The following is a 25,059-nucleotide window of genomic DNA, read 5'->3' on the forward strand; positions in this document are numbered from 1 at the left end:
TGCTATCTTCAAGAGCTTCTCCTCCCCCACCCCAACTGTGGCTTTTTTGTTTGTGGAATGGAAAGGGTGGGGAGAGGCATAAAACACTATGAAGTCAGATTATTTCACTTTAATTAGAAACTAAACACAGTACAACCAAGCTTTAGCATATTACTACTAATTTTAAAAAATACCTTTTTTAATGGAACTTTTCTAATTTGAGCTAATGGATCAGCTTTAATAAACTGAGTAGAAGAATAAAATCCAAACTTCTGATCGTGGTCTATATGATTCTAAACCTGCTTATCTCTCTAAATTTCTTTCCTCACTTCCTCCTAAATTCTAGTCATACTGGCATTCTTTCTTTGCATTGACCTCCTTCCTTTAAAGCTTTGGACTTCCTGTTTCAATTACTTAGGACATTGCTTCTCTAGGTATTCTAAGGATTCACCTTCTGAGGAAAAAAGAAAATATCACCAGAAAGGACCATACTGTGTGGTTTAGTCTTTCTCATTTTCCTTCTGATAGTCAATCCCATTGTCATTTCTTTTTTCCGTTAGAGTAAGCATTATCTGAAATTAATTGTTTTATTGTGTTTGCCTAGAACCATCTATTCCAACAGAACTATATTTATTCAGAATGTCTTACATAGCCAGCACTATAGTCTAAGTGTGTTACATGCTATCAATCCATTTAATTTTCACCACCCATATGGTAGATGTTAAATTTCTTTCTTTTTTCCTTTTTTTTTTTCCCTGTTTCTAGGGTGATCGCTGGGGCTGGGTGCCTGCACTATGAATTCACTGCTCCTAGAGGCATTTCCCTCCATTTTTATCAGATAGGACAGAGAAATTGAGAGACGAAGGAGAGATAGAGAGGGAGAGAGGAAGATAGACACCTGCAGACCTGCTTCACGGCTTGTGAAGTGAACCCCCAGCAGGTGGTGGTGGTGGGTAAATTGGGATCCTTACGCAGGTCATTACACTGCGTACTATGTGCACTTAACCCAGTGGCCACTGCCTGACCGGTAGTGCAGCGGGTTAAGCGCAGGTGGCGCCAAGCGCAAGGAGCGGCGCAAAGATCCCGGTTACCTGCAGGGGAGTCGCTTCACAGGCGGTGAAGCAGGTCTGCAGGTGTCTATCTTTCTCTCCCCCTCTCTGTCTTCCCCTCCTCTCTCCATTTCTCTCTGTCCTATCCAACAACAATGACATCGATAATAACTACAACAAGAAAACAATAAGGGCAACAAAGGGGAATAAATAAATATTTTTCAAATTTTTTTAAATAACTTTTTGTAGGTACTAGGGCCTATGTGTGCACAATTTCACTGCTACCTGGCTAAAATTTATTTATTTATTTATTTGCTAGAGATAGAAATCAAGAGGAAATGGAGGTGCCAGGTGATGGCACACCTGACTGAGTGCACATGTTACAATGCACAGGGACCTGGGTTGGAGCCTCTGGTTCCCACCTGCAGGGGGAAAAGCTTTGCAAATGATGAACCAGTGTTGTGAATGTCTCTCTGTCTCTCTCTCCCTATCACCCCATTCCCTCTCGATTCTGCTACCTCTGTCCAATAAATAAATAAGGGTAATAAAAAATTTTTAAAAAGAAGAAATGGGAAAATAGAGGAAAGATACGTACAATACTGCTTCACTGTTCTTAAACATTTCTCTCTGCACATGGCAACCAGAGGCTTGAAACCTGATCTTTATAAGTTGTAACATATGCTCTTAACCTAGTGCATCACTGTTCAGCTCCTGGATAACTTCTTTTCATGTTTTTTAAAAATATTTATTTATTCCCTTTAGTTGCCCTTGTTTTATTGTTGCAATTATTATTGTTGTTATTGATGTTGTTGGACAGAGAGAAATGGAGAGAAGAGGGGAAGACAGAGAGGGAGAGAGAAAGACACCTGCAGATCTGCCTCACCATTTGTGAAGCGACCCCCCTGCAGGTGGGGAGCCAGGGGCTTTGCACTTCCGCAGCACTTCCACCTGACTCCCCTTTTCATGTTTTTTTTTCCACTGGGAGTGACACCACAGCAACAGGACTCTCCCTTCTTCAACTGGGATGAGAGATAATAGCAAGGTTATGTTTCCTACCAGGTGAGTTACATTCCAGCCCCAGGTTTTCCAGATGAGATACTGAGGTTCAGAAAGAGAAGAGATTTCATTTGCAAAATTACATCTCACTTGCCATTTCTACTAAGAAACTCTCAGAGCTTTCTATTTCGTTATATAGCTATGTATAGTGTATCTGTAACAACTGTACAGCGATGTCAAAAATGCACACTCTCAGGACCAGGCAGTGGTGCGTCTAGTTAAGCATGCACACTACATTGCCCAAGGACGCAGGTTCAAGCCCTTGGTCTCCACCTGCAGGGGGAATCCTTCAGAAGTGGTGAAGCAGGGCTGCAGATGTCTCTCTATCTATCTCCCTTTCTGCTTCCCCCCGCCCTTCTCAATTTCTGTCTCTGTCAAATAAATAAAATATTTTAAAAATAAAACCAAAAACTGCAGTTTCAGACATCACCTTTGATCCAGTTAATCAGAATTTGTAAGTTCAACACAATGACCAAGTGATTTCTAAATGCAAAGTTTGTGAAGCATTAGTCAAAGACACATGAGTTCCCAAAGTCACCTCTCAATTCTCCCATTCTTTTCATATCTCTCTTTTCTTTGCCTTCTTTCTCTCAGTCCAATAAGCCCTTTCCCTACGAAGAGACAATAATGGAGAAGTCAAAACGTTTTCTTTCATTGCTGCTTTATAGTCAAGCAAGAATCCCTCTTGCAGTCCTCAAAGCCATCACATTCCACTGTGTCACTTTCTTTTTTCTTTTAGGATTTATTACTGATAGTGATGGGATGCATTGGATCGACCTTCTCTTGGTGCATCCCGTGAGTACCCATTCATTGGGGAAACTGACAATCCTTCCTAGCCGACTGAATCCACATGGATCCCAGTCACTTTCAAAGCCAGCAACAAGCAGCTCCTGACAGCTTTCAACCTGACGCTGTTGACTGGCTACGGAAGAAGGGCAAACGCTAGAAGAAGAAACTGATAGTGAGAGAAGCAGATCACCATTCTGATGGGGGGGGCGGTTGAAGATAACTGAATCTGGGACCTTATGTTTACAAGTCTAGTGCCCCGGCTACTGTGCCAACTCCCCGGTTACATTGGGTATGCCTTTTTAACTCTTCCTAAAGCTGTCAATGGTGGTTTTTAAGTATTATTTTATTTTATTTTATTCAGAGCAAAACTTGACTCTAGTTTATGGTGGTGGTGGGAATTGAACCTGAGACCTTTGGTGCCTAAGGAATGAAAGTCTTTTTTGCATAATCACTATGATACCTCCCCAACTCAGTTACTGGCTGCATGTTATGCCCAAAATAGAGAGGGGGAGGGGGAGAGAGGGAGAGAGACAGAGACAGAGAGAGAGTGTGTGTGGTGTGTGTGTGTGTGTGTGTGTGTGTGTGTGTGTGTGGTGTGTGTGTGGGGTGTGTGTGGGGTGTGTGTGTGTGTGTGTGTGTGTGTGTGTGTGTGTGTGTGTGTGTGTGTGTGTGTGTGTGTGGTGTTTGTGTGTGTGTTGTAGAGTGGAAGCTAAAACCTTTTTTCTGGTAGCATTCCATGCCCACAATTGCTTTGACTTCTGCCCTTTAGAATAATGGCGGATTGACCTTCGATACACTTCCGGCCAGGAAGCCAAACAAAACCCAAATGGACAGGAGACCGGAAGTCTCCGCCCCCCCCCCCCCCCCGTTCCTCCTCTTTTCCTCTCCTCCGGGCGTCCCAGCCTCTCCGGGGAGAATGAGGCGGCCTGAGAGCTGGGGCACAGCCGCCGTTGCCGGGTGACGAGTCGGAGCCGGGACAGCGTGAGTGTCAGCTGCCCGGTCGCCGCTGGGTCCTCTCGGCTCGGGGTGACCTTCGGCGGCCGGGCGCGCGGTGACGAGGCCCCGCGGCCCAGGGGCGGGAGAGGAGCGAGCGCGGCGACGGTGGCGGCGGCGGCCGGGCCGGGCCGGGCCCGCGGAGCCCGCGAGGCCGAGGCGGGGCGGCCGCGAGTCGGGGGAGGAAGGCCGGGGAGGCCGGTCCCGAGGTGGGTGTCGGCGCTGGGCGGCCGGCAGCGTCCTGCGCGATCGCGGCGTTCGGGGCGGCGCGGGGTTGCTGCCAAGAGGGGAGTGGATGGCTGTGCACCCCGCAATCCTTGCGGTTTCCTGGCTCTCCGCAGGCCTTCTTGCTTCTCCCCGCCCGAGCACAGGCTTTCAGGCATGTCCCCCTGTGCAACCCGAGCAACTTTCTTTCGCGGCGCTTAGTTCGCTGCAGTTTCCTCAACTTCTCGCTCGCGGTTTCCCACTCGACCCAAGTGTCACTTGCAGTCACACTGTAGCCAACACGCACTGAGTTTCATCTTCGCCAAAGCGACAGAAAAAAAAAGAAACTGCAACCAGGTTTAAGTCGGGAAATCTGACTTATTTTCAACAAGCTGTCAATCAGAAGTAGGGAACTCTGTTTGCTTCACTGCTCAGCTCTGGTTTATGGGGGTGTCAGGGACAGAACCAGGCATCTGGGAGACTCAGGCTTAAGACTTTTTTTTTTTTTTGCATGCTGTCTCCCAAGCCTCAGAAGTAGTTTTTGTTGTTCTTTTTTTTTTTTTTTTTTAATTATCTGGCCATACCTTCTTCCCCACCCAATCTCCATCTCTTAGGTATCTAAAGGTAGTTTGAGAAGTACATAATTGAAGTATTTGCTCAGGGCAGGGTGGGGGATATTTTGGCAGTTTAAATTTTGCACTGGAGACTCAGCGTCTTTGGAAAGTGTCATTAATTCCTTCACATGTCCTATCTCCATGTAACTTTTCTACCTTTTTATTTCCCTCTCCCCCAGAATAATGGCAGAATCCACTTCTCCACTGAAGCACTTTGTGCTGGCCAAGAAGGCAATCACTGCTATTTTTGGCCAGTTACTGGAGTTTGTGACTGAAGGATTACATTTTGTTGAAGGTTAGTTTCTAAACTGTTGGAAGTTATGAAGATGCTTTACTCTCTAAACCCTAGTTACCAAAAGAACACACATATAGCATATAGTTCTCTGTGCTGAATAAAATCTATAAAAGAAGATTGAATAACTCTAAAAACAAGAGTAAAGAAATACAAGTAAGAAATAAATGTGGTTGGGTAGTGTCGAACCTGCTTAGGTGCACAAAAGTTCAAAGCCCTGGTCCCTGGCTTCAGGGGCAGTGAAGCAGTGCTACAGGTGTCTCTTGTCTTTTTCTCTCTCTCTCCCTCTCTATCTTCTCTACCCCTCTCAATTTCTCTTTGTCCTATAATTTTTTTTTTTAAATCTAAAAAGGGGGGCCGGATGGTGGCGCACCTGGTTGAGCACACATGTTACAGTGCCTAAGGATGGGGGTTTGAGCCCCCTGTCCCCACCTACAAGGGGAAAGCCTTGCAAATGGTAAAAAGCAGTGTTACAGGTGTCTCTCTCTCTTTCAGTTTCTGACTATCTCTATCCTATAAATAAAGATTTAAAAAAAAACTTCTAAAAAAATTTTAAAAAGTGGTCTAGGAGGTGGCACAGTGGATAAAGCATTATACTTTCAAGCATGAAGTCCTGAGTTTGATCCCCAGCAGCACATGTACTAGAGTGATGACTGGTTCTTTCTCTCTCTCTCCCTCCTATCTTTCTCATAAATAAATATCGTCTTTAAAAAAAAAAATCTTTAAAAAGTAAGATTTTCCTTTACCCCCCCCCCAAGTGTTTTTATATTTAATTTTGCCTGAATGAACCTGGGACCTTTGGTGCCTCAGGAATGAAAGACATTTTACATAGCCACTGCACTATCTCTCCCCAGCCATCTACCTGTTTTTTAAAGATTTGTTTACTAATGGGAGAGTGAGAGAGAATCAGACCATCACTCTGGCATTTGTGATGCAGGAGATCAACTCAGGACCGCATGCTTAAGGATCCAATGCGCCTCCTCCCATGCTCCTTATCCCAATCACTTGTCAGATGAGTAAGTCATTGTAGTTTTCCCCAAACCTGACGGGAGTGGGATATGCATTGCCATTCTCTTTGTGATTTGTCTTGCCATGTTAAATGAGCTGTTTGGTTACATCAGTATGGGAAGCAGACAGGAAGTAATGAGGTAGCAAAATTTTATGTTGCTTGAAAATCTTGAATCAGCTCTTTCTTGGAAGTGCTCATTTAATCCTCATTCCTTCTTACTGTGTGGATCCCTCGTATCAGCTCATGATTTCAATGATCTAGTCAAGATGGACTGGTAACAGGCAAATATATAGTGGGCAATAGTGTGTGTGTTTGTGTGTGTGTGTGTGTGTGTGTGTGTGTTTTCCTCCACTCCAGGCTATTTCAAATAGAAAAGGAGAAATTCTGCAGCTTTCTTCAGTGCAGTGGGGGCTGGGTTGCACACATTATCCAAGTGAGCTATTCTGCCAGCCCTATATTAGGCAGTTTTTCTATCCATAAATGCCTTTTTTTTTGTCTTAAATACTTTGTATTTTTGAGACCCGGATGAATAATAACTCATTATTTTTATACCCTTTTGTCCAAGCCCACTCAGTTTTTAATAATTTGGTGATTCTTTTGGGCAGGATTCTGTAACCTATTACAAAGAAGCATTAACCTTTTACCGAATACGCAGATACCATGGGCATTTTTATTTATTCATCTACTTTATTTTATAAGACAGAGAAATTGAGAGAAAGGGAGAGCTCTGCTTCACCACTTGTGAAACTTAGCCCCTGTAGGTGGAGACCAGGATCTTGGTCCCAAGTCCTGCACATGGAAGAGTGTGTGCTCAGCTAGGTATACCACTGCCTGGTCCCCCTGACTTTTTAAAGGGTATGTGGATATAGAAGAGACTTACAGTGTCTGCAGTCTGCACTTATTCTGTTGATATAATTAATTTACACACTTTTATAATTCCCTTTCAACTTTACAGTGACATATAAGAATCCAGAACTTGATCGAATAGCTACTGAGGATGATCTGTTCGAAATACAGGGGTATAAAAACAAGCTTTCTGTCATTGGTGAAGTCCTGTCTCGGAGACATATGAAAGTGGCATTTTTTGGCAGGTAATCCTTTAATATTTCTTAAGGATAGATTCCTGAAATCAGCTTCTTTTGGTCTTTAGATTTGTTTGTTTCTGTCTTGTTCTTCTTTCTTTTCTTTTTTTCCCCTCAGGGCACTGCTCAGCTCTGGCTTATGGTGGTGCAGAGGATTTAACCTGGGACCTTGGCATCTCCAGCATCAGTCTCTTTACATAACTATTATGCTATCTCCACCCCTCTCCCCAGATTTGTTTTTGATGTTTCTACAAATGATCCTCTTTTCATTTTTCCCAACAATAAAGGGCTAGTCTTTTAAAATGTTGTAATTATTTGATAAAGACGGAAATTGAGAGGAGAGGAGGAGTTGGCTAGGGAGAGAGACACCTGCAGCGCTGCCCCACCACTCATGAAGCTTTCCCCCTGCAGGTGGGGAGCAGGGGCTCGAACCTGGGTCCTTGCGCATGGTGACATGTGCTTTCAGCCAGGTGTGCTGCTATCTGGCTCCTCTTTTTAAACAGCATTTTTTTTATTTGATAAAGACAAATCAAAAAACGAAGGAGATAGATTTTTTTAACATGAACTTGTTTGTTTTAGCATGTGTGTGTGTGTTCTAGAGAGCAAGATAGGAGCTGCGCCACCTCCTGTGACCCAGCCTTGGAAGTTGCCCAGTGTCACTTGGGATACATATTTGTGGAAGCAGTAGCTAGTTGGCTCAGGCTTAAGGAGATACAGGACATTACACTACACCCTTTAATGGAAAGAATGTCACAGAATTTGAAATTGCCTTTAGAAGGCAGAAAAATAGACAAGGAGTGCTTTCTAAGAAAAGTGGGGTAGCCAGGTGGTGGTGAACCCGCTTGAGCACACACGTTACAGTGCCCAAGGATCGGTATTCCAGTCTCCAGTCCCCACCTTCAGGGAGAAAGCTTTGCAAGTAGTGAAGCAGTGTTACAGGTGTCTCTCTTGTCTCTCTCCCTATCACCCGCTAGCATCTCTATTTCTGGCTGTATCTATCCAATAAAATGAAGATAATAAAGACAAGTGGGATTTGTTTTTACTCTATTGCTTATGTTTATGTAAATCGTCATTTTTAATTTTTAGTACAGTCTGAAATTTTAAGAAAATTTGAATATTAAATCAGGGGAAAAAAAAGGACTAAAAATGTTGGCTTTCGATCCATTGAAGGAATAAAGTTTCACTGCTATGTTTTGGTTTCCTTGATTTTGTATCTTTCTTCAGGACAAGCAGTGGGAAGAGCTCTGTTATCAATGCGATGCTGTGGGATAGAGTCCTCCCGAGTGGGATCGGCCATACGACAAACTGTTTCCTGAGTGTTGAAGGGACTGATGGAGATAAAGCCTATCTGATGACGGAAGGGTCAGATGAAAAAAAGAGTGTGAAGGTATAATATTTAAAACCCAGACTGGGGCAGGGGTGGATAGAAAAATGGTTATGCAAAGACTCTCATGCCTGAGGCTCCAAAGTCCCAGGTACAATCCCTCACGCCACCATTAGCCAGAGCTGAGCAGTGCTCTGGTAGGAAAAAAAAAAAAAGAAGTAAAACTTAGAATGTTTACAGTTCTGGTTATATTTGCAGAAAGATGAGTAACCTGTACTAAGTGTGCACTCTTTTTTTTTTTCCCCCTCTTACTTGGTAATTTCAGGACTCAAGGTTTCTCGGGTTTTAAAATCTGCTTTTGAATGTGATTTGCAAAAATATATGCTGTATATTCTAACTCACAATACTTTTCATTGAGCTTTATAACATAGAATTTTATTTTCTCCTTCTCTCACTTTAGACAGTTAATCAGCTGGCCCATGCCCTTCATATGGACAAAAACTTGAAAGCTGGATGTCTTGTGCATGTGTTTTGGCCAAAGGCAAAGTGTGCCCTCTTGAGAGATGACCTGGTTTTGGTAGACAGGTAAAATTACATGTGAATTGTGGGGTGTTTTTGTTGTTGTTGATTCCATGAAGGGTTACTTTAGTATGCAGTCCATAAACATTTTAAATGTTCAGTTGCTACATTCTTATTTTCTAGATTATTAGGCAACAAATAAGCTGATGTGTTTCTGTTTGTTTCATTCTAATAGTTACTTAAAAGTGTTAGTCTGATTCTACTAGAGAAATAGAAGAAATTTGGGAAATGGCCACTTCTTTGTTCACCTTTTAAAAAATATTTTTATTATTCTTGGTTAGAGACAAAGAGAAGTTGAAAGGGGAGGGACATACAGAGAGAGAGACAGAGACACCTGCAGCCCTGCTTTTCACCACTTGTGAAGCTTTCCCCCTGCAGGGGGGGACCGGGGGCTTGAACCCAGGTCCTTGCACACTGTAATGTGCGTGTTTAACCAGGTGTGCCACAAGCTGGCCCCTTTCTTTGTTTCAGTCTGTTTTGTCTTCAGTTAAAATTTCTGCATTCTGTGGAAGCTCTTTTAAAAGATTTTTTTTTTAAATATTTTATTTATTTTATTTTTGAGAGAGATACAGACAGAGAAGAGAAACACCAGAGCACTGCTCAGCTCTTGCTTATGGTGGTATGGGGGATTGAACCTGGGTCTTTGGAGCCTCAGTCAAGAGAATCTGTTTGCATAACAATTATGCTATCTCCCCCACCCTAAAAGATTTTTTTATAGTGGACTTTTATTTTAATTGGAGGAGTGTTTTAGCTTAACAACAATAGCAAAGAGAAGATACCTATGAAATCAGAATACTTATTTTAGCTATAATGCTATTTAGTTAGTTGATTTTGCTTTGTTTGGTGGCCGTGCTGTATCCATGGCCCTAAGCAGTCATCTTCAAACTTAAAGAATATTCCAAGCCATTATGTAGCCAATTTCAAATTCTTCCACTGTAGTTTTTATAGTATAATATATTTATGTCCAACAGAGGACAATTTTTTTTTAATATTTATGTGTAAAAGCACTCAAATCTTTTTTTTTTTTTTTTGCCTCCAGGGTTATTGCTGGGGCTCAGTGCCTGCACCATGCCACTGCTCCTGGAGGCCATTTTTCCCTCTTTTGTTGCCCTTGTTGTTGTAGCCTTGTTGTGGTTATTGTTGTTGATGTCGTTCGTTGTTGGATAGGACAGAGAGAAATGGAGAGAGGAGGGGAAGGCAGAGAAGGGGAGAGAAAGATAGACTCCTGCAGACCTGATTTACCTCCTGTGAAGAGACTCCCCTATAGGTGGGGAGCCGGGGGCTTGAACCAGGATCCTTCCGCCAGTCCTTGCGCTTTGCGCCACGTGCGCTTAACCCACTGCACTACCACTCGACCCCCAAGCATTCAAATCTTATGTGAACTGCATTGTGTATAACTGCTTGAACTTTTTAAATTGTGTATTAATCTCTTATTTAGCACTGAAGTTGTCAGATAGATTCTGGGAGTTTCTTGTCAGCATATTAAGTAGATTGAAGTATACAAAGCACTTGCTCTCACCTCACCATAGTAGCTCTCTTAGAGATGAAAAAGTAATTTAAAACTCCTATGAAACTAAGGAGTATCATTCCAACAACTACTAAAAAGCCTTTACTTTAGATTTCAGAAGTCTTTCAAAATGTCTTTGCAGTAGGGGGGAGATAGCCCCAGTGGTAGCACTAAGGAGAAATCCCAGGTTCAATCCCCAGCAACACTAGTAATCAGAGCTGAGTAGTGCTCTAGTCAAGAGATAAAATAAAAGTGGTTGTTTATAACTCAGTTTTTTTTTAAAAAACAACATTATGTAACCTAGTTTTAATTCTGCTCCCATTAGTCCAGGGACAGATGTCACTACAGAACTGGACAGCTGGATTGACAAGTTTTGCTTAGATGCTGATGTTTTCGTTTTGGTTGCAAACTCAGAATCAACATTAATGAACACGGTAGGATTTTGTCATTTTACTATGTTTGAGTGGTAGGAAATGACATGGAGTCCCTTTTAATTCTGAAAAGGGTATCCACATCACGAATTAGAAAGAACAGATGTCAAGTATGAATGAAGGGACTTCTTTCCCTATGGACTTGAAGGGCCAGTTATGATCTTCCTCCCAATGGTCTTCTACCCAATGATCAAATGGAGTTTGTAGCTCTGTCTTCTAGTGAATCCTTCAGTTTTAAGTTTTATAGTAGATGATAGTGAGGCCAGGAAAGTGGTGCAGTGAGTAGGGTGATGAATTTGGAAGCACAGGGTTCTGAGTTCAGTCCACAGCATCCCATGTACCAGCATGAAGCACTGATTCTCTCTCCCTCTTCATTTTGTGTTAATAAGTAAAATCTTTAAAAGCACATGGTAATGCAAACATTCTCTGGGTGTTTGCTAGTGTCAAAAGAAATGGGCATCCAAATTACTGGTTTTGGTTTCTTGAATAATGTACAACACCTCCACTGTACACATCTGGAAGGCAGGATTATTCTTTTTTTCTTTAGGTTTTGATTTTATACTTGACTTTTTTTCCAGTTTTATATTTTAGTTTCTAGTATACCAGTACATACACTAAACTGCTCTCAAACATATTATTTTCTAGAATATCAAGAACTAGTTTCATCCCAAAAAACACAGTTAAGTTTAGATTTTTAATATCCAAAGCGTGGTTTATTTTTTACCTGAGCACTGCTCAGCTCTGGCTTATGGTGGTGCTGGAGAATGAACCTGGAACTTTGGAGCTTTAGGCATGAGAGTCTTTTGCAGAACCCTTATGCCTTCTCCTCTGCCCTGTTCTCTGTAAGAATGTGAATGACTAAACACCATTATGCATGTGTTAGCTGCAAGGCTTCTGTTTTGTCAGTGTGTCTTTAATGTCTATACAGCCTTGTGTGTATAGCACAGACCAGGCTGCTGCAACAGCACTGACAGTTGTTTTTCTAGCCTATGTATACAAAAAATGCATAAATGTTTAAAATTTGTGTAGTGGTAACTCCATTATGTTAAAACAAATTTCTCTCTGATATGATTTCGTTTGTGTGTTTGCCAGAACACTGCTTAGCTCTGGCATATTACTATGCAGGGAGTTGAACCTATGATTTTGAAGCCTCAGGCATGAGAGGTTTTTCTGCATAACTATCCTGGCTTCTCCCCTGCCCATAAAACAAATTTCTGATATACATTCTTTGTTGCCTTTGCGTATAGTATTATTTTCCTTTTTAAATATTTTCAACTTTCCCAGGCATTTTATTTTTATTTTATTCATTTATTATTTTATTTTTTAATAGTTACTTACTAGTGGTTCACAAGATAATAAAATTGCCCAAGTATAGTTTCACACTGCACCCACCCACCACTAGTAGTCTATCTTTTTTTTTTTTTTTTATCTTTTATTTTATCTCCAGGGTTATCTCTGGGGCTTGGTGCCTATACTACAAATACATTGCTTATACAGCCATTTCTTTTCTTTTTTCTTTTTTTTTTTTTTTTGATAGGACAGAGAGAAATTGAGAGGGCAAGAGAAGATAAGAGAGGGAGAGATAAAGATAGATACTTACAGACCTGCTTCACCGCTTGCGAAGCGACCCCCATGCAGATGGGGAGTTGGGGGCTCAAACTGTGATCCTTGTGCTTTGTACTGTTTAAACTTAAACTGGTGCACCACCTTCATGACCCCCCCCCCCATAGTAGTCTTTATTTGCCTACATTTCTTTACTTTTCTAAATTTTCTTTATTTGCCTACATTTCTTTACTTTGAAAATTCTGGAAAGATATGGTAAATAGCTCCCTTGGGTAGTGCGCTGCTTTGCCATGTGCATGGTCCAGGCTTGAACCCAGCCCTCATCACTGCATTGAAAGAAACTTTAGTGCTGTGGTCTCTTTCAATCTCTCTGCTTCTCAGTCTCTATCTTAAAAAAGAACATTTCCAAAAGATCTTCACCTGGTATTACTTTTATACATAAATTTTCCTTATGGGGCTGGTCAGGGGTACACCTGATTGAGCCCATGCATTACTGTGTACAAGGAACCAAGCTCAGACAGTAAAGCAGTGCTCTGGGAGTTTTTCTCCCTATCTCCCCCTTCCCTCTCAATTTCGCTGTGCCTGTCCACTAAATAAATAAATAAATTCTGTTTTACTTTTTAAAAAAATTGTACTAGGACCAGGAAGTGGCACACATTATAGTGCACAAGGATGCAGGTTGGGTCCCCTGGTCCCCACCTGCAGAAGGAAAGCTTCACGAGTGGTGAAAGTGTACTTGAAATGACATACCGCTGCTGGTCTTTGCCTGTGGGGGTGGTGGAGCTTTACACGCAGTGAAGCCCTGCTGCAGGTGTCTCCACCCTGTCCCTCATAACCTGTCTCTATCTGATTCCAAAGTAAATAAAATATATAAGAAGTCTTATAACAAGAGCAGAAAAGTCCTTATCCTTGTGACCTATCTTCCAGCTGTCTTTGAAAAGTTTTTCACAGTGTCTTGAGATCTTCCAGCTTGTAGGTATGGTGGTTTACATGGTTCAGAATTTTAGATTAGAATGAAGGTACAGTTAAAATGTAGATACAAAGTAGCTTTTAAAAGTGAAAGGATACTATATTTGACTATATACTTTTTTTTTCCCCAGGAAAAACATTTTTTCCACAAGGTAAATGAACGACTTTCCAAGCCTAATATTTTCATTCTGAATAATCGTTGGGATGCCTCTGCATCAGAGCCAGAATACATGGAAGATGTAAGTTGCTTTTCACCCCCCTCCTTCACATTGTTATCTGAGAAAACATCTACTCTGTTATGTGAAGAAAGAATATCACTGAAGATGCAGCCCAGTAGTTGATGCAGTGGACAGGTCATTGAACTCTTAAGCATGAAATCCCAAATTAATCCTGTCTGTCTGTCTGTCTGTCTCTGTGTCTTCCAACTCCCACCTTATAAATCAATAGGTCTTTTTAAAAAAAAAAAAAATATATATATATATATATATATATATATATTTCTGGGTTGAAGAGATAACCTAATGATAAGACCAAACAACTTTCATGCCTGAGGCTCTGAGGTGCCAGGTTTAATCCCCTGCGCCACCATCAGCTAGAGCTGAGCAGTGCTGTGGCCTGCCCCTTCACCCCTACTCCCCGCCCTTCTCTCATATAGTGAGGGTGGGGAGAGATAGCATAACAATGATGCGAAAAGACTCTCATGCTTGAGGCTCCAAGATCGCAGGTTCAATTCCCCATACAACCGTAAGCCAAAGCTGAGCAGTGCTCTGGTAAACAAGCACAAGCAACAACAGTAATAATATATTGTTAAAATAGTTTAACAAGAATATTACAGAAAGTGGATGTGTGACAGAATGAAGTGATGAGTAGTTGAGACCAGAGTGTTTTGAAGTTTTTCACTACTTTGAAGAAGAGCCCATCAAGAGGGCTCACCTTACTGTGCGTGTGGGCCCAGTTTCAAGCCTTGGTGCTACGTGGAGTGCCGTGGTACTAGGGAAAGCTTCACCAGTGGTAGAGTGGTGCTGTGTGGTCTCACCTTCCACCTCCATCTGAAGTGAAAAATGTGGAATCTGATGTGCCTGAGTTTTCCAGCAGTGAAGAAAGGGAAAAAAAAGTCCTCATCACTTTGACTATTGAAACTTCCTTTTCTTATAATTTTGTATTAAACCGTATTCAGATCTTAGTTTCTAGTGCAACAGATTTCACAAACTTAACATATGTAAGGATCCAGATCAGGAAGCAGCCAATTCCAACACTGCAAATATCACCCTTCTACCCCTCGCTTGAAGGATAATGAGTTACGATTTTTTTTTCCTTCAGGGTTATCACTGGGGCTCAGTGCCTGCACCATGAATCCACTACTGGAGGCCATTTTTTCCCATTTTTGTTGCCCTTGTTGTCGTTATTGTTATTGTTGTTGGATAGGATGGAGAAAAATTCAGAGAGGAGGGGAGTAGAGAGGGGGAGAGAAAGACACTTGCAGACCTGCTTCACTGCCTGTGGAGTGACCTCCCTGTAGGTGGAGAGCTGGGGGCTGGAACTGGGATCCTTACCCGGGTCTTGGGCTTCACAGCATGTGTGCTTAATCTGCTGTACTACTGCCCAACCCCCTGTAATGATTTTTTTAAAATAAGTTTTGATTTTCCATTTTAATGAATGAACGAGACAGACTCCAGAACCCTGCTCAGCTCTGGCATATGTTGGTGCTAGGATTCAACCTGGGACTTTGGAGCCTCACATATGAAAAGTCTTTTTGTGTAATCACTTTGCTTTTCCCCCCTAATAACTCCTAATACCCTAGATTCATTTTTTTATTGTTATGTCAACATGTTGTTGAAATAAGTTGTCATTGCTGTCCAGTGTTTCATATTGTAAATAAATAATTTATTCACTCTGCTGATGGTGGACATTTTGATTACTACTACTACTGTACATATTACTGTATTAAGCTTGCTATCATATTGTTATTAACTCGTTTTATACTTGTCCAATTGGTGTCTCATTTTAATAAGGAATAGGAAAGATCACCCAGTTAATTAAGTAGGCTTGACTTTATATGTATATATAATTTTATTTATTTTTTTACCAGAACACTGCTCAACTTCAGCATATAGTGGTGCTAGGGATTGAACTTGACCTTTAAAGGTGCCTCAAGCATCAAAATCTTTTTGTATCACCACTATGCTATCTCTCTAACCTGTCTACAAAATGCATTAAAATTGTTATGTTAGTATTCAGTGGTGCATCAGAGTTTAAAATTAAATGCTTAAAGAAAGAACCATTACTTAAGAGAAAGATATGCCAGCCAGGTTTCAAACTTTACTTAAGAGTTTTTGGATTTGTTACGAGAGGAACTATTACTATAAAATAATTATAAATAGAATTTAGTATAGGACTGTAGATATTGATTATGATTACATTTAATCTTAAAATTGTTTTAATACTCTTGCTTTGCAGGTACGCAGACAGCATATGGAAAGGTGTCTACACTTCTTAGTGGAAGAACTCAAAGTTGTGGATCCTTTAGAAGCACAGAATCGTATCTTCTTTGTTTCAGCAAAGGAAGTTCTTAGTGCTAGAAAGCAAAAAGCACAGGGCATGCCAGAAGGTGGTACGTATTCATTATAAAGTTTGAAATGCACGCACTTAAAAAAAAGAAAGGGGCCAGGCGGTGGTACACCTGGTGAAGTGCTCACATTACAGAGCACAAGGACCCAGGTTCAAGCCCCTGGTCCCCACCTGCAGGAGAAAGCTTCACAAGCTATGAAGCAGGGCTGCAGGTGTCTGTCTCTCTCCCTCTATCCTCTCTATCTCCCTTCCCTCTCAACTTCTCTCTGTGTCTACCTAGTAATAATTAAATGAAAAATATTTTTTAAAAAGAAAGAAAGAACATGTACATCTAGAAACAGCATACTAGAAGTCTTTCTTCTGCTTTATACTTGGCTTTTAAGTCTTATTCTTTATATTACAGGTGCAGCACTTGCTGAAGGATTTCAGGCAAGATTACAGGAATTTCAGAATTTTGAACAAATCTTTGAGGTAGGAATTTTGTAAATGGGTAGGCTAATTAAAAAAAAACTAGAACTGATTGGAGAGTAATCACAACCTCTTTCACCATCTTTGTCAATCACCTTTGCTTTTATTTAGTGTAGTTAATGACATAACAAGTAAGATTTAAAGAAAGGAAATCCCTATAGGATGGATGATCCATAAGAATTGAGAATTAAAGTTGTAATTTATTATTCTTTATATATTATATTTATAATAAATAAGAATCTGTTTACTCGTGGTCCGGGAGGTGACGCAGTGATAAACCTTTGGACTCTGAAGCATGAGGTCTTGAGTTCGATCCCTGACAGCACATGTGCCAGAGTGATGTCTGGTTCTTTCTCTCTCCTCCTGTCTGTCTCATAAATAAATAAAATCTTTAAAAAAAAAAAAAAGTTTACTTGAGAATGAGAAGTTGAGATAGGAAGGAGAGAGAGAGAGAGACACCTGCAGATCTGCTTCACCACTAGTGAAGTTTCCCTCCCTGCAGGTGGGAACCAGGAGACTTTTAAGCCAGGTCCTTACACACACTAATGTGTGCACTCAATTCTGCGTGTACCACCAGCTGGGCTCTGGAATCTGTGTTCTAGTATTGCTTGTTCTATACAATGAGTGAAACTATATTCCGTAATTTGGAGTAACAGTAGACAAATGTGATTGTTGTTCCTATGTAAAACAAAATGAAGAAATAATCTTTTTTACTATACCATGCTTATATAGTTTGACTAACACCATTTGAGAAATGCTTATTAGATGTCTGAAGTACTATACTTCAGTAACCTGAACTACTGAGACATGAATTGCTAATCTGTGTAGCCATGGGAAGAGAGAATTATTCCTCACATTTTGATATTAGTGTTTTATTTAGAGATTCTAGATGATCCTACATTTGAGTGGAGAGCTCAGGCAATCTTCAGTGTATCCATATTTAGTCTAGCTCTGCCTAGATTGCATAGCAATCATATTGGTTCTTGGTATAGCCTTTGCTTTCCCAAAATAGCTTCTTGAAAAAATGGGAGTGGTCCAGGAGGTGGTGCAGTAGCTAAGGCACTAGACTCTCAAGCATGAGGTCCTGAGTTCAATCCCTGGCAGCACATGTACCAGAGTGATGTCTTTTTCTTTCTCTCTCTCTCTCTCCCCTATCTTTCTCATTAATAAATAAATAAAATATTTTTAAAAAAAAGAAAAAAGAAAAAATGGGAATGAGAAGAACAAGAGTTATGCTGTTAGTCACTGGTTCTCAGACCTGACTGAGCATGAGAATCACAGGAGGTACTGAGAAAGATTTTGGAGATGTGGGGTAGATAGCAAAACAATAATACAAAGGATTTTGATTCCTAAGAGTCTGAAGTCCCAGGTTCAGTCCCTAGCACCACCATAAAATAGCTGAGCAGTGCTGTAGTAAAGAGGGAGGGAGGGAGGGAAGGAGGGCATTTAGAGCTATAAGCATAGCTTTGATAATGTTCAGTTGATTTATTATTATTTCCAGAGCACTACTTAGCTCTGGGTTTTGGTTCTAATCTGGAATCTTTAATGCCTCAAACATGAAATCCTTTTTGCATAATAATTATGCTATCTCCCCAGCCCTCAATATCCTTTTAAATTTACATTTGTTGTTTTAATGATAATTTTTTTGTATTTTCTGTTCAATACAAATATACATTTTTTTTTTAACTTCATTATTGAGGAAGTTAAGTGCAGTCATTGTCACAAGCATAAAATTTTATTATACACCTGGTGGGCAGGTGTAGATAGCATAATGGTATTCAGAGAGACACTCATGCCTAAAGCTCTGAAGTCCTAGGTTCAATCCCCCTCACCACCATCAGCCAGAGATGATAAGTACTCTGGTAAAAAAGAAATAAATAGGGAATCTGGTGGTAGCGCAGCGGGTTAAGCGCACGTGGTGCAAAGCTCAAGGACCGGTTCGAGCCCCCGGCTCCCCACCTGCAGGGGCGTCGCTTCACAGGCGGTGAAGCAGGTCTGCAGGTGTCTTTCTCTCTCTCCCCATCTCTGTCTTCCCCTCCTCTCTCCATTTCTCTCTGTCCTATCCAACAATGGTAACAACAATAACTACGACAATAATGAAAAACAACAAGGGCAACAAAAGGGAAAATAAATGTAAAAAAAGAAAAAAAGAAAGAAAATATTAGACACCTGGCCCCCACAGTTCTCTTCCATCCTCTGTTACCCCCCTTTCCTCAGAGCTCCTTGCTTTGATGCGGTACACCTCAGTATAGATACTTTGATTCTGTTTGTTGACTTTTGGGTTTTTATTGGTTTCTTTGTATTCTATTAATCATAGAATGTGGCCTTTGGATAATTTTTCTTTGCTTTTATAATTTCTTGGTAGTTTTACGAAAAAAAATATGAATACCAATTTGCCATGGATTTCTTGAGATTCATTTGTTTCAAACTGAGCTTGATGCTTTCTGAAAGATTTGGTATTGTGTATTTGGCATTTTCAATATTGTTTGGCATTTAAGATGTTTCTAAAAAAAAAAATAGAAGGGACTAAATAGTATGAGCTTTTGAAGTACCTGGTAATAAACTAAAGGAAATCAATCAGGATACTCTGTATAATCTGTTAATGCCAATTAGAATGTTTTCTTTTGACCTGTATGTGGACAGGTATTTATTTTAAAGACAGCTTAGAAATCTACATTTCTTTGCACAAATATTTTATTGGTCATTAAGTCTTTCTAATATTTCTGTTTAATGGTAACAAAGAAATGTCTTCTAAAATGTCAGTATAAGTGATATTAATGGTGAAATTTGAAAATGGACTCACATTAGTAGTAATGATTTAGTGATAGATGTTTTGAATACAGTTGGTGTTCTGTGGTTGTATAGGAAAATATTCCCATTTTTGGAGGCAAATAATTTATTTTGTAGTAAGGTTGTGCTGACTCCAGTAAACTATCAAATCATACAGCAAGAAAAAGTATGTATGAGTCTGTATTCTGGCTTGAGAGGGTAAGATAAACAAGCCAGTATATGAAAAGTATATTATATACTGGTGTTCTCTTTTCTTGATTTTAACATTGATATACAATACATTGGGGATTAGAGGGTAAGATAAATAAGCCAGTATATGAAAAGTATATTATATACTGGTGTTCTCTTTTCTTGATTTTAACATTGATATACAATACATTGGGGATATAGTTTCACACATGTGTATGTGTCCTATTACTCCCACCATCAAAGTTCCACTACTGTCACAATATTATTGTACTTCCTTACACATTTTTCTTAGTTTAAAATACTTAGATCATCAACTGAAAATGGTGACTGATATGTTAGATTGGGTGTTTGAGGTCTGCCATCAAAGGATGTGGCAAGCATGTTCACTTTAGGCTTTAATTGCACATAAATACTGGTACTTAGAAATGTGTAATTGCATCTGATTACTAGTTGACTTCTTTAGTTAGTAAAATTGCCTTATTTGAGATGTGATTATGATTTTGGCTCCAAAGTTTAATAAGTTTTAAAACAACCTACAGAATTCTCTTGACAAGATAGAATTTACATTAGTTTGGTATAGCATTTAAAACATCACCTTAGAAAATTGGGGGTTCCTTATAAAATAAGATTGGGAACTGATACACACTAGATAATGTTTCTAATAAAAATTCACAAGTAAGTTAGTGTGTTAAGGGCCCTGAGAAATAAGTTAGCATATCCATGATTATTTCTGAAGGATATTGATACCTATTATTCTGCTAACCGGTGGAAGTATCACTGTGAGGTCTTATAATTATATTTAATGGTAAGATTATGTAGTTTCTCTTTTATGCTTGTTTGTCTTTGTTTATTTTTTAATTTGAATAGTTTTCATGTTACCTAATAACTTTTGGAGATGTTTTCTTTCCTGTCTAGTCTAGCTCTAATACTGTGCTGTTATCTACAGTTTGAGTCTTCATTGCTGATATCTAGATCTGCTTCATCGAGGAACATAGGTTGTTTTTTGCTGTTGTTCATTTGTTTTTCTTATGTTCTGCCAGGAATTGATTTAATTTTTTTTAAATCTTTTCTTTCAAAAATATGTTTATACTTCCATTATAATTTTGTAGAAGTTGACTTAATACTTAATGAGATAGGCATTTAAAGTAAAATCAGGGTTTGGTTTTGGTTGTAAAAATAAGTGTACAATTCTTTTATTAAAATTAATTAATTAATTATTATATATTTATTGGATAGAGACAGCCATAAACCAAGAGGGAGGGGGTTATAGAGAGGGAAAGAGACAGAGAGACACGTGTAGCCCTGCTTCACCACTCGTAAAGCTTTCCCCCTGCAGGTGGGGACCAGGGGCTCGAACCCGGGTCCTTGCGCATTGTAATACATGCGCTCAACCAGGTGCGCCACCACCCAGCCCCAAGTGTGCACTTCTAAAATCTTTAATAACATGTAGTTATTGGTGGTCTTCTTTAACAGGAATACTGTAGCTTCCTACCACTAATCTCAAGACTAGCAACACTTGATAGGTGCAGTGAGCTATTAGCAAATGTGAGAACAATGCAGTGAAAGAAAGCAATGACTTCTGAATTAAGAAAAACTTTAAAAGCTGACAGAATGAATCACCTTCATGTGCCCTGTATGTGTAAAAATGAATCTTTTTCTTTACATATAAGACTAAAGTGAGCAGCTAAGGTGGCAAAAGTGATTCTTTGACATTCCTATAAATATCTTACTGAAATGAACAAATAATCAACTTAGAGACATCAAGGCTAAGTGAAGGTTATAAATAGTAGATTGAATGAAACCTATTTCATAATGCTTCATAAGGAACTAGAGTATTAAATGAATAACTTTTCAAGTTTGAAAGCTGTTAATTTTGACAAGGCATAGTAGTTACTTTAGGAAATGATTACCAAAAGGTGTCCTAGTTATTTACATATGAAGAATTTAAACAAGATAAATTTATGGTAATATTAGAGACTTATGATATATCCTGAAATTTTTTTTAATGTTAAAAGGGTTTTCTTAACTTTTTATTTTTAAATCATCTTTATTTATTTACTTATTGGATAGAGACAGGTAGAAATTGAGAGGGAAGGGGGGGTGATAGGGAGAAAGAGAGACACCTGCAGCCCTACTTCACCACTTGTGAAGCTTTCCCCCTGCAGGTGGGGACCAGGGGATTGAACCTGGGTCCTTACACATTATAACATGTGCACTCAAGCAGATGCGCCACCACCTGGCTCCTATCCTGAATTCTTTTTAAAAATACCTTAGAAAATGGACATGAGGGTGGGAGTAGATAGCATAATAGTTATACAAAGAGACTCTCATGCCTCAGGCTCCAGAAAGAAAGAAAGAAGACATGATCTCTTCAAAATGTATTTTATAGTAATTAATGTTGATACGACTGAGACAACAGAAATTACTTTCCATGAAGTAGAAATGAAAAGGCAGTTTTAGTTCAATGATTTTTATAAATATTAAATGAAGAGTCACTGGGAATGATAAATAGCATCCATACTAAACTTAAAATAAAAATTTTCTAACAAAAAAATGTTTACTAACATGTCCACCACTGTGCGTAATCTATTCTAGTGTATTCTGGGCATGAAACAACTGATTTGTACAACCGTGTAATGGAATATGAACTATAGTTATCTTGAAAGTCGAGCAAATGAGATATAGCATCTTTCAGGACAACAGCCCAGTATCAGTAATAGGGTTAAATTGCTATGGGCAGAGTAGTGGTACACCTGGTTGAGAGCATGCTTTCCTAGCCCCGCCCTACCTGTAGGGCGGAAACTTCACAAGTGGTGGAGCAGTGCTGCAGATCTCTCTCCTTTTTTTCTGTCTTTATTTAAAAAAAAAAAAAGGTGAGAGAAGGCTGCCTGAAGCAGTGGGGTCATCACATAACTCCATTGCCTAGTGATAACCCTGGTGAAAAAAAAGTAAAAAGAGGGGGGTCGGGCGGTGGCGCAGTGGGTTAAGCGCATGTGGCGCAAAGCGCAGGGACCGGCGTAAAGATCCCGATTCGAGCCCCCAGCTCCCCACCTGCAGGGGAGTCGCTTCACAGGCGGTGAAGCAGGTCTGCAGGTGTCTGTCTTTCTCTCTCCTTCTCTCTGTCTTCCTCTCCTCTCTCCATTTCTCTCTGTCCTATCCAACAACGAATTGCGTCAACAAGGGCAATAATAATAACCACAACGAAGCTACAACAAGGGCAACAAAAGGGGGGGGGGAAATGGCCTCCAGGAGCGGTGGATTCATGGTGCAGGCACCGAGCCCAGCAATAACCCTGGAGGAGGGAAAAAAAAAAAAAAAAAAAAAGAGGAAAGAAAGAAGTGATTACTGTAGGAACTTTTCTGTGAAAAATCCTTAAGTATTATTTAGGCTGTTATTAAGCATTTTTCAAATTATTTTAATCTGTTTAAGTCCTTTTAACAGGCTTATATAAATCAATGAATTTTGTTAATGTAGAATTGTAATTTTATTTATTTATTTTCCTACCAGAGCACTATTCAGCTCTGGTTTATGGTGGTACTAGAGATTGAACCTGGGACTTTGGAACCTCAGTCATGAGAGTCTCTTTGCATAACCATTATGCTAACTACTCCTGCCCTAGAAAATGTATTTGTAACTCATTAAATTATTTCAAATATAAAAAAATCTAGGTGGACCAGAATCAGATTAAAAGCAATCTAAATAAATACTCTAGTAGTCAAGCATAGTGCTGTGTTTATTCTTTAAAATAGTAGTAATTATTTAACAGACATGTAGATTAGTACCTTATTTTTTATTTTTTTTACCTTATTTATTATTTACAGTAGGAATAATTATTTTATAATAGTAGTGATCAAAACCATTGCACGTTACTGTGTAAAATTACACAAAGATATGAACTTGCTGTCCACGCCCTTTTTTGTGTTGAGTCCATATAATTTTAACCATTGCAATCTTAAGTTGTTTATCATACACTTTTTATTTTGATTTTCTATTGTTTCTGTTTTGATTAACATTATAAGCAGCAAGTTTTTGTGTATAAATTCCTGAAAATGTTGGGATGGAATTACAGTAATGTGTTATGGCTTGGGCCCCTCGCAGGAGTGTATCTCGCAGTCAGCAGTGAAAACAAAGTTTGAGCAGCACACTATCAGAGCTAAACAGATACTAGATACTGTGAAAAACATAATGGATTCAATAAACGTGACAGCAGCAGAAAAAAGGTATGGAGTCATTTTATTGCAAAATAAAATTGTTTTTGTGTGTACCGGTAAAAATTTTTTAACCTTTGATTTAAATTGTTACAAATAAGTGTCAAACTACACTCTGCTTTGTAGGTTGAGGTGGTACTTACTTATGTTTTAAAACTATAAATATTCTGCAATCCTGTGCACATCATTACATTCCTTGAATCTCACTATCCTTTGTTTAAGTTGTGATTTTAAGATGACTAGTGGCTTTAAAAATATCTGTAAGGCAATGGAAGAATCATTTCTTCAAAAATAATTATTTTTGAAGAGTTCCAAAATAGCTGACCTTCATTGCAAATATTACTCTCTTGAAATCACTTTTCCCAGGGTTGGGGCGGTAAGTAAACAAGCTATTTCTAGAATCTAGACTAATCAGTTTGGTCAGCAGTGTAGCCTTATATGTTACACCACATGACAATTTTATTCCACTTATTGCCTTGTAAAGATGAAATTAAATACATGAGGTATCAACACTATCAATGAAAATTTCATGCTACTAGATGTGGCCAATTGATGTTGAGGTTCAATTGATCTTTAATGGACTTAAGCCAATTAGACAAAAGATAAAAAGTATAACAGATAAACTTTAAGATGACATAACTTTGGAATTTTAAATGTATGTCATCTTGCTGAAAAGTCCACTCATATTTCATAGAAATTTATCTCATGACTCTGATACTTTTGAAGGAATATACCGTGTGCAAAAGTAGAAAATTCCCATCATAGAAAAACCCTAATGAAAGTCCATTGTTGCTTTTTTAAGCAGTCAGATTGAGTATTAAGTTGTTTTTTAAGAAAGGAACATTGAACTAAACATGCCACAAAGACGTTATTTGAGGATGACTCATATGTTATATCCTGGGGTCTCTTTAATAGCTAAAGAATATCTTGAAAAAAACAATCTCAGGTCTCTGCTTACAGCAAATAGTTAAAATGTTCTAGGACTCATGGGCTATACTGTTCTCTTTTGCAGCTACTCAGTCCTGTAGTTTCAGGGCAAAAGTAGCCATATTGTATAATAAATACATAAATAGGTATAGCTGTAGTCCAAGAAACGTTTTAACAAAAACTAGCAAGTGACATGATTTGGCTTGATACCATTTGCCAATCCTTGTTTACATAAAAGCAGTAATTGAGTTCTACTGTGACTAGTTGACATCTGTGAAGTGTCTGAAGATTTAATCCATTTACTAACCCTTTGTGGACTCAGGTGCCACATGCATAGAGAACGTTATATGTAGTCTAAAGATATTAAAATTCCTGTAAGATAAGAAATATGAGGGGCTTTTTTTTTCCCCTTGTATCCTCCTAGCAGATGGTTCAATACATATGTGAATGCCTTTCCTTTTGGACTTTA

The 25,059-nt window shown here is 39.3% G+C and overlaps 1 protein-coding gene across 2 annotated transcripts in view; it reads left to right on the forward strand.

The window, feature by feature from the left end:
• The first annotated feature begins 3,704 nt into the window (after positions 1-3,704).
• Positions 3,705-25,059, forward strand: part of MFN1 (mitofusin 1) — a 35,993-nt gene continuing 14,638 nt past the window's right edge. The window contains exons 1-10 of one of the 2 annotated variants that reach the window (XM_060172008.1): positions 3,705-3,854; positions 4,864-4,979; positions 6,941-7,076; positions 8,292-8,454; positions 8,852-8,976; positions 10,803-10,911; positions 13,572-13,679; positions 15,898-16,051; positions 16,412-16,479; positions 23,554-23,675. In XM_060172008.1, coding sequence (XP_060027991.1) covers positions 4,868-4,979; positions 6,941-7,076; positions 8,292-8,454; positions 8,852-8,976; positions 10,803-10,911; positions 13,572-13,679; positions 15,898-16,051; positions 16,412-16,479; positions 23,554-23,675 — 1,097 coding nt within the window. In that variant the 5' untranslated portion in view covers positions 3,705-3,854; positions 4,864-4,867. Of the gene's footprint in view, positions 3,855-3,931; positions 4,076-4,863; positions 4,980-6,940; positions 7,077-8,291; positions 8,455-8,851; positions 8,977-10,802; positions 10,912-13,571; positions 13,680-15,897; positions 16,052-16,411; positions 16,480-23,553; positions 23,676-25,059 lie in introns of those variants that run through there. The other variant, XM_007518115.3, reaches the window with a different exon arrangement.

This window comes from Erinaceus europaeus, chromosome 14 (assembly GCF_950295315.1).
Source record: "Erinaceus europaeus chromosome 14, mEriEur2.1, whole genome shotgun sequence".
Lineage (NCBI taxonomy): Eukaryota > Metazoa > Chordata > Mammalia > Eulipotyphla > Erinaceidae > Erinaceus > Erinaceus europaeus.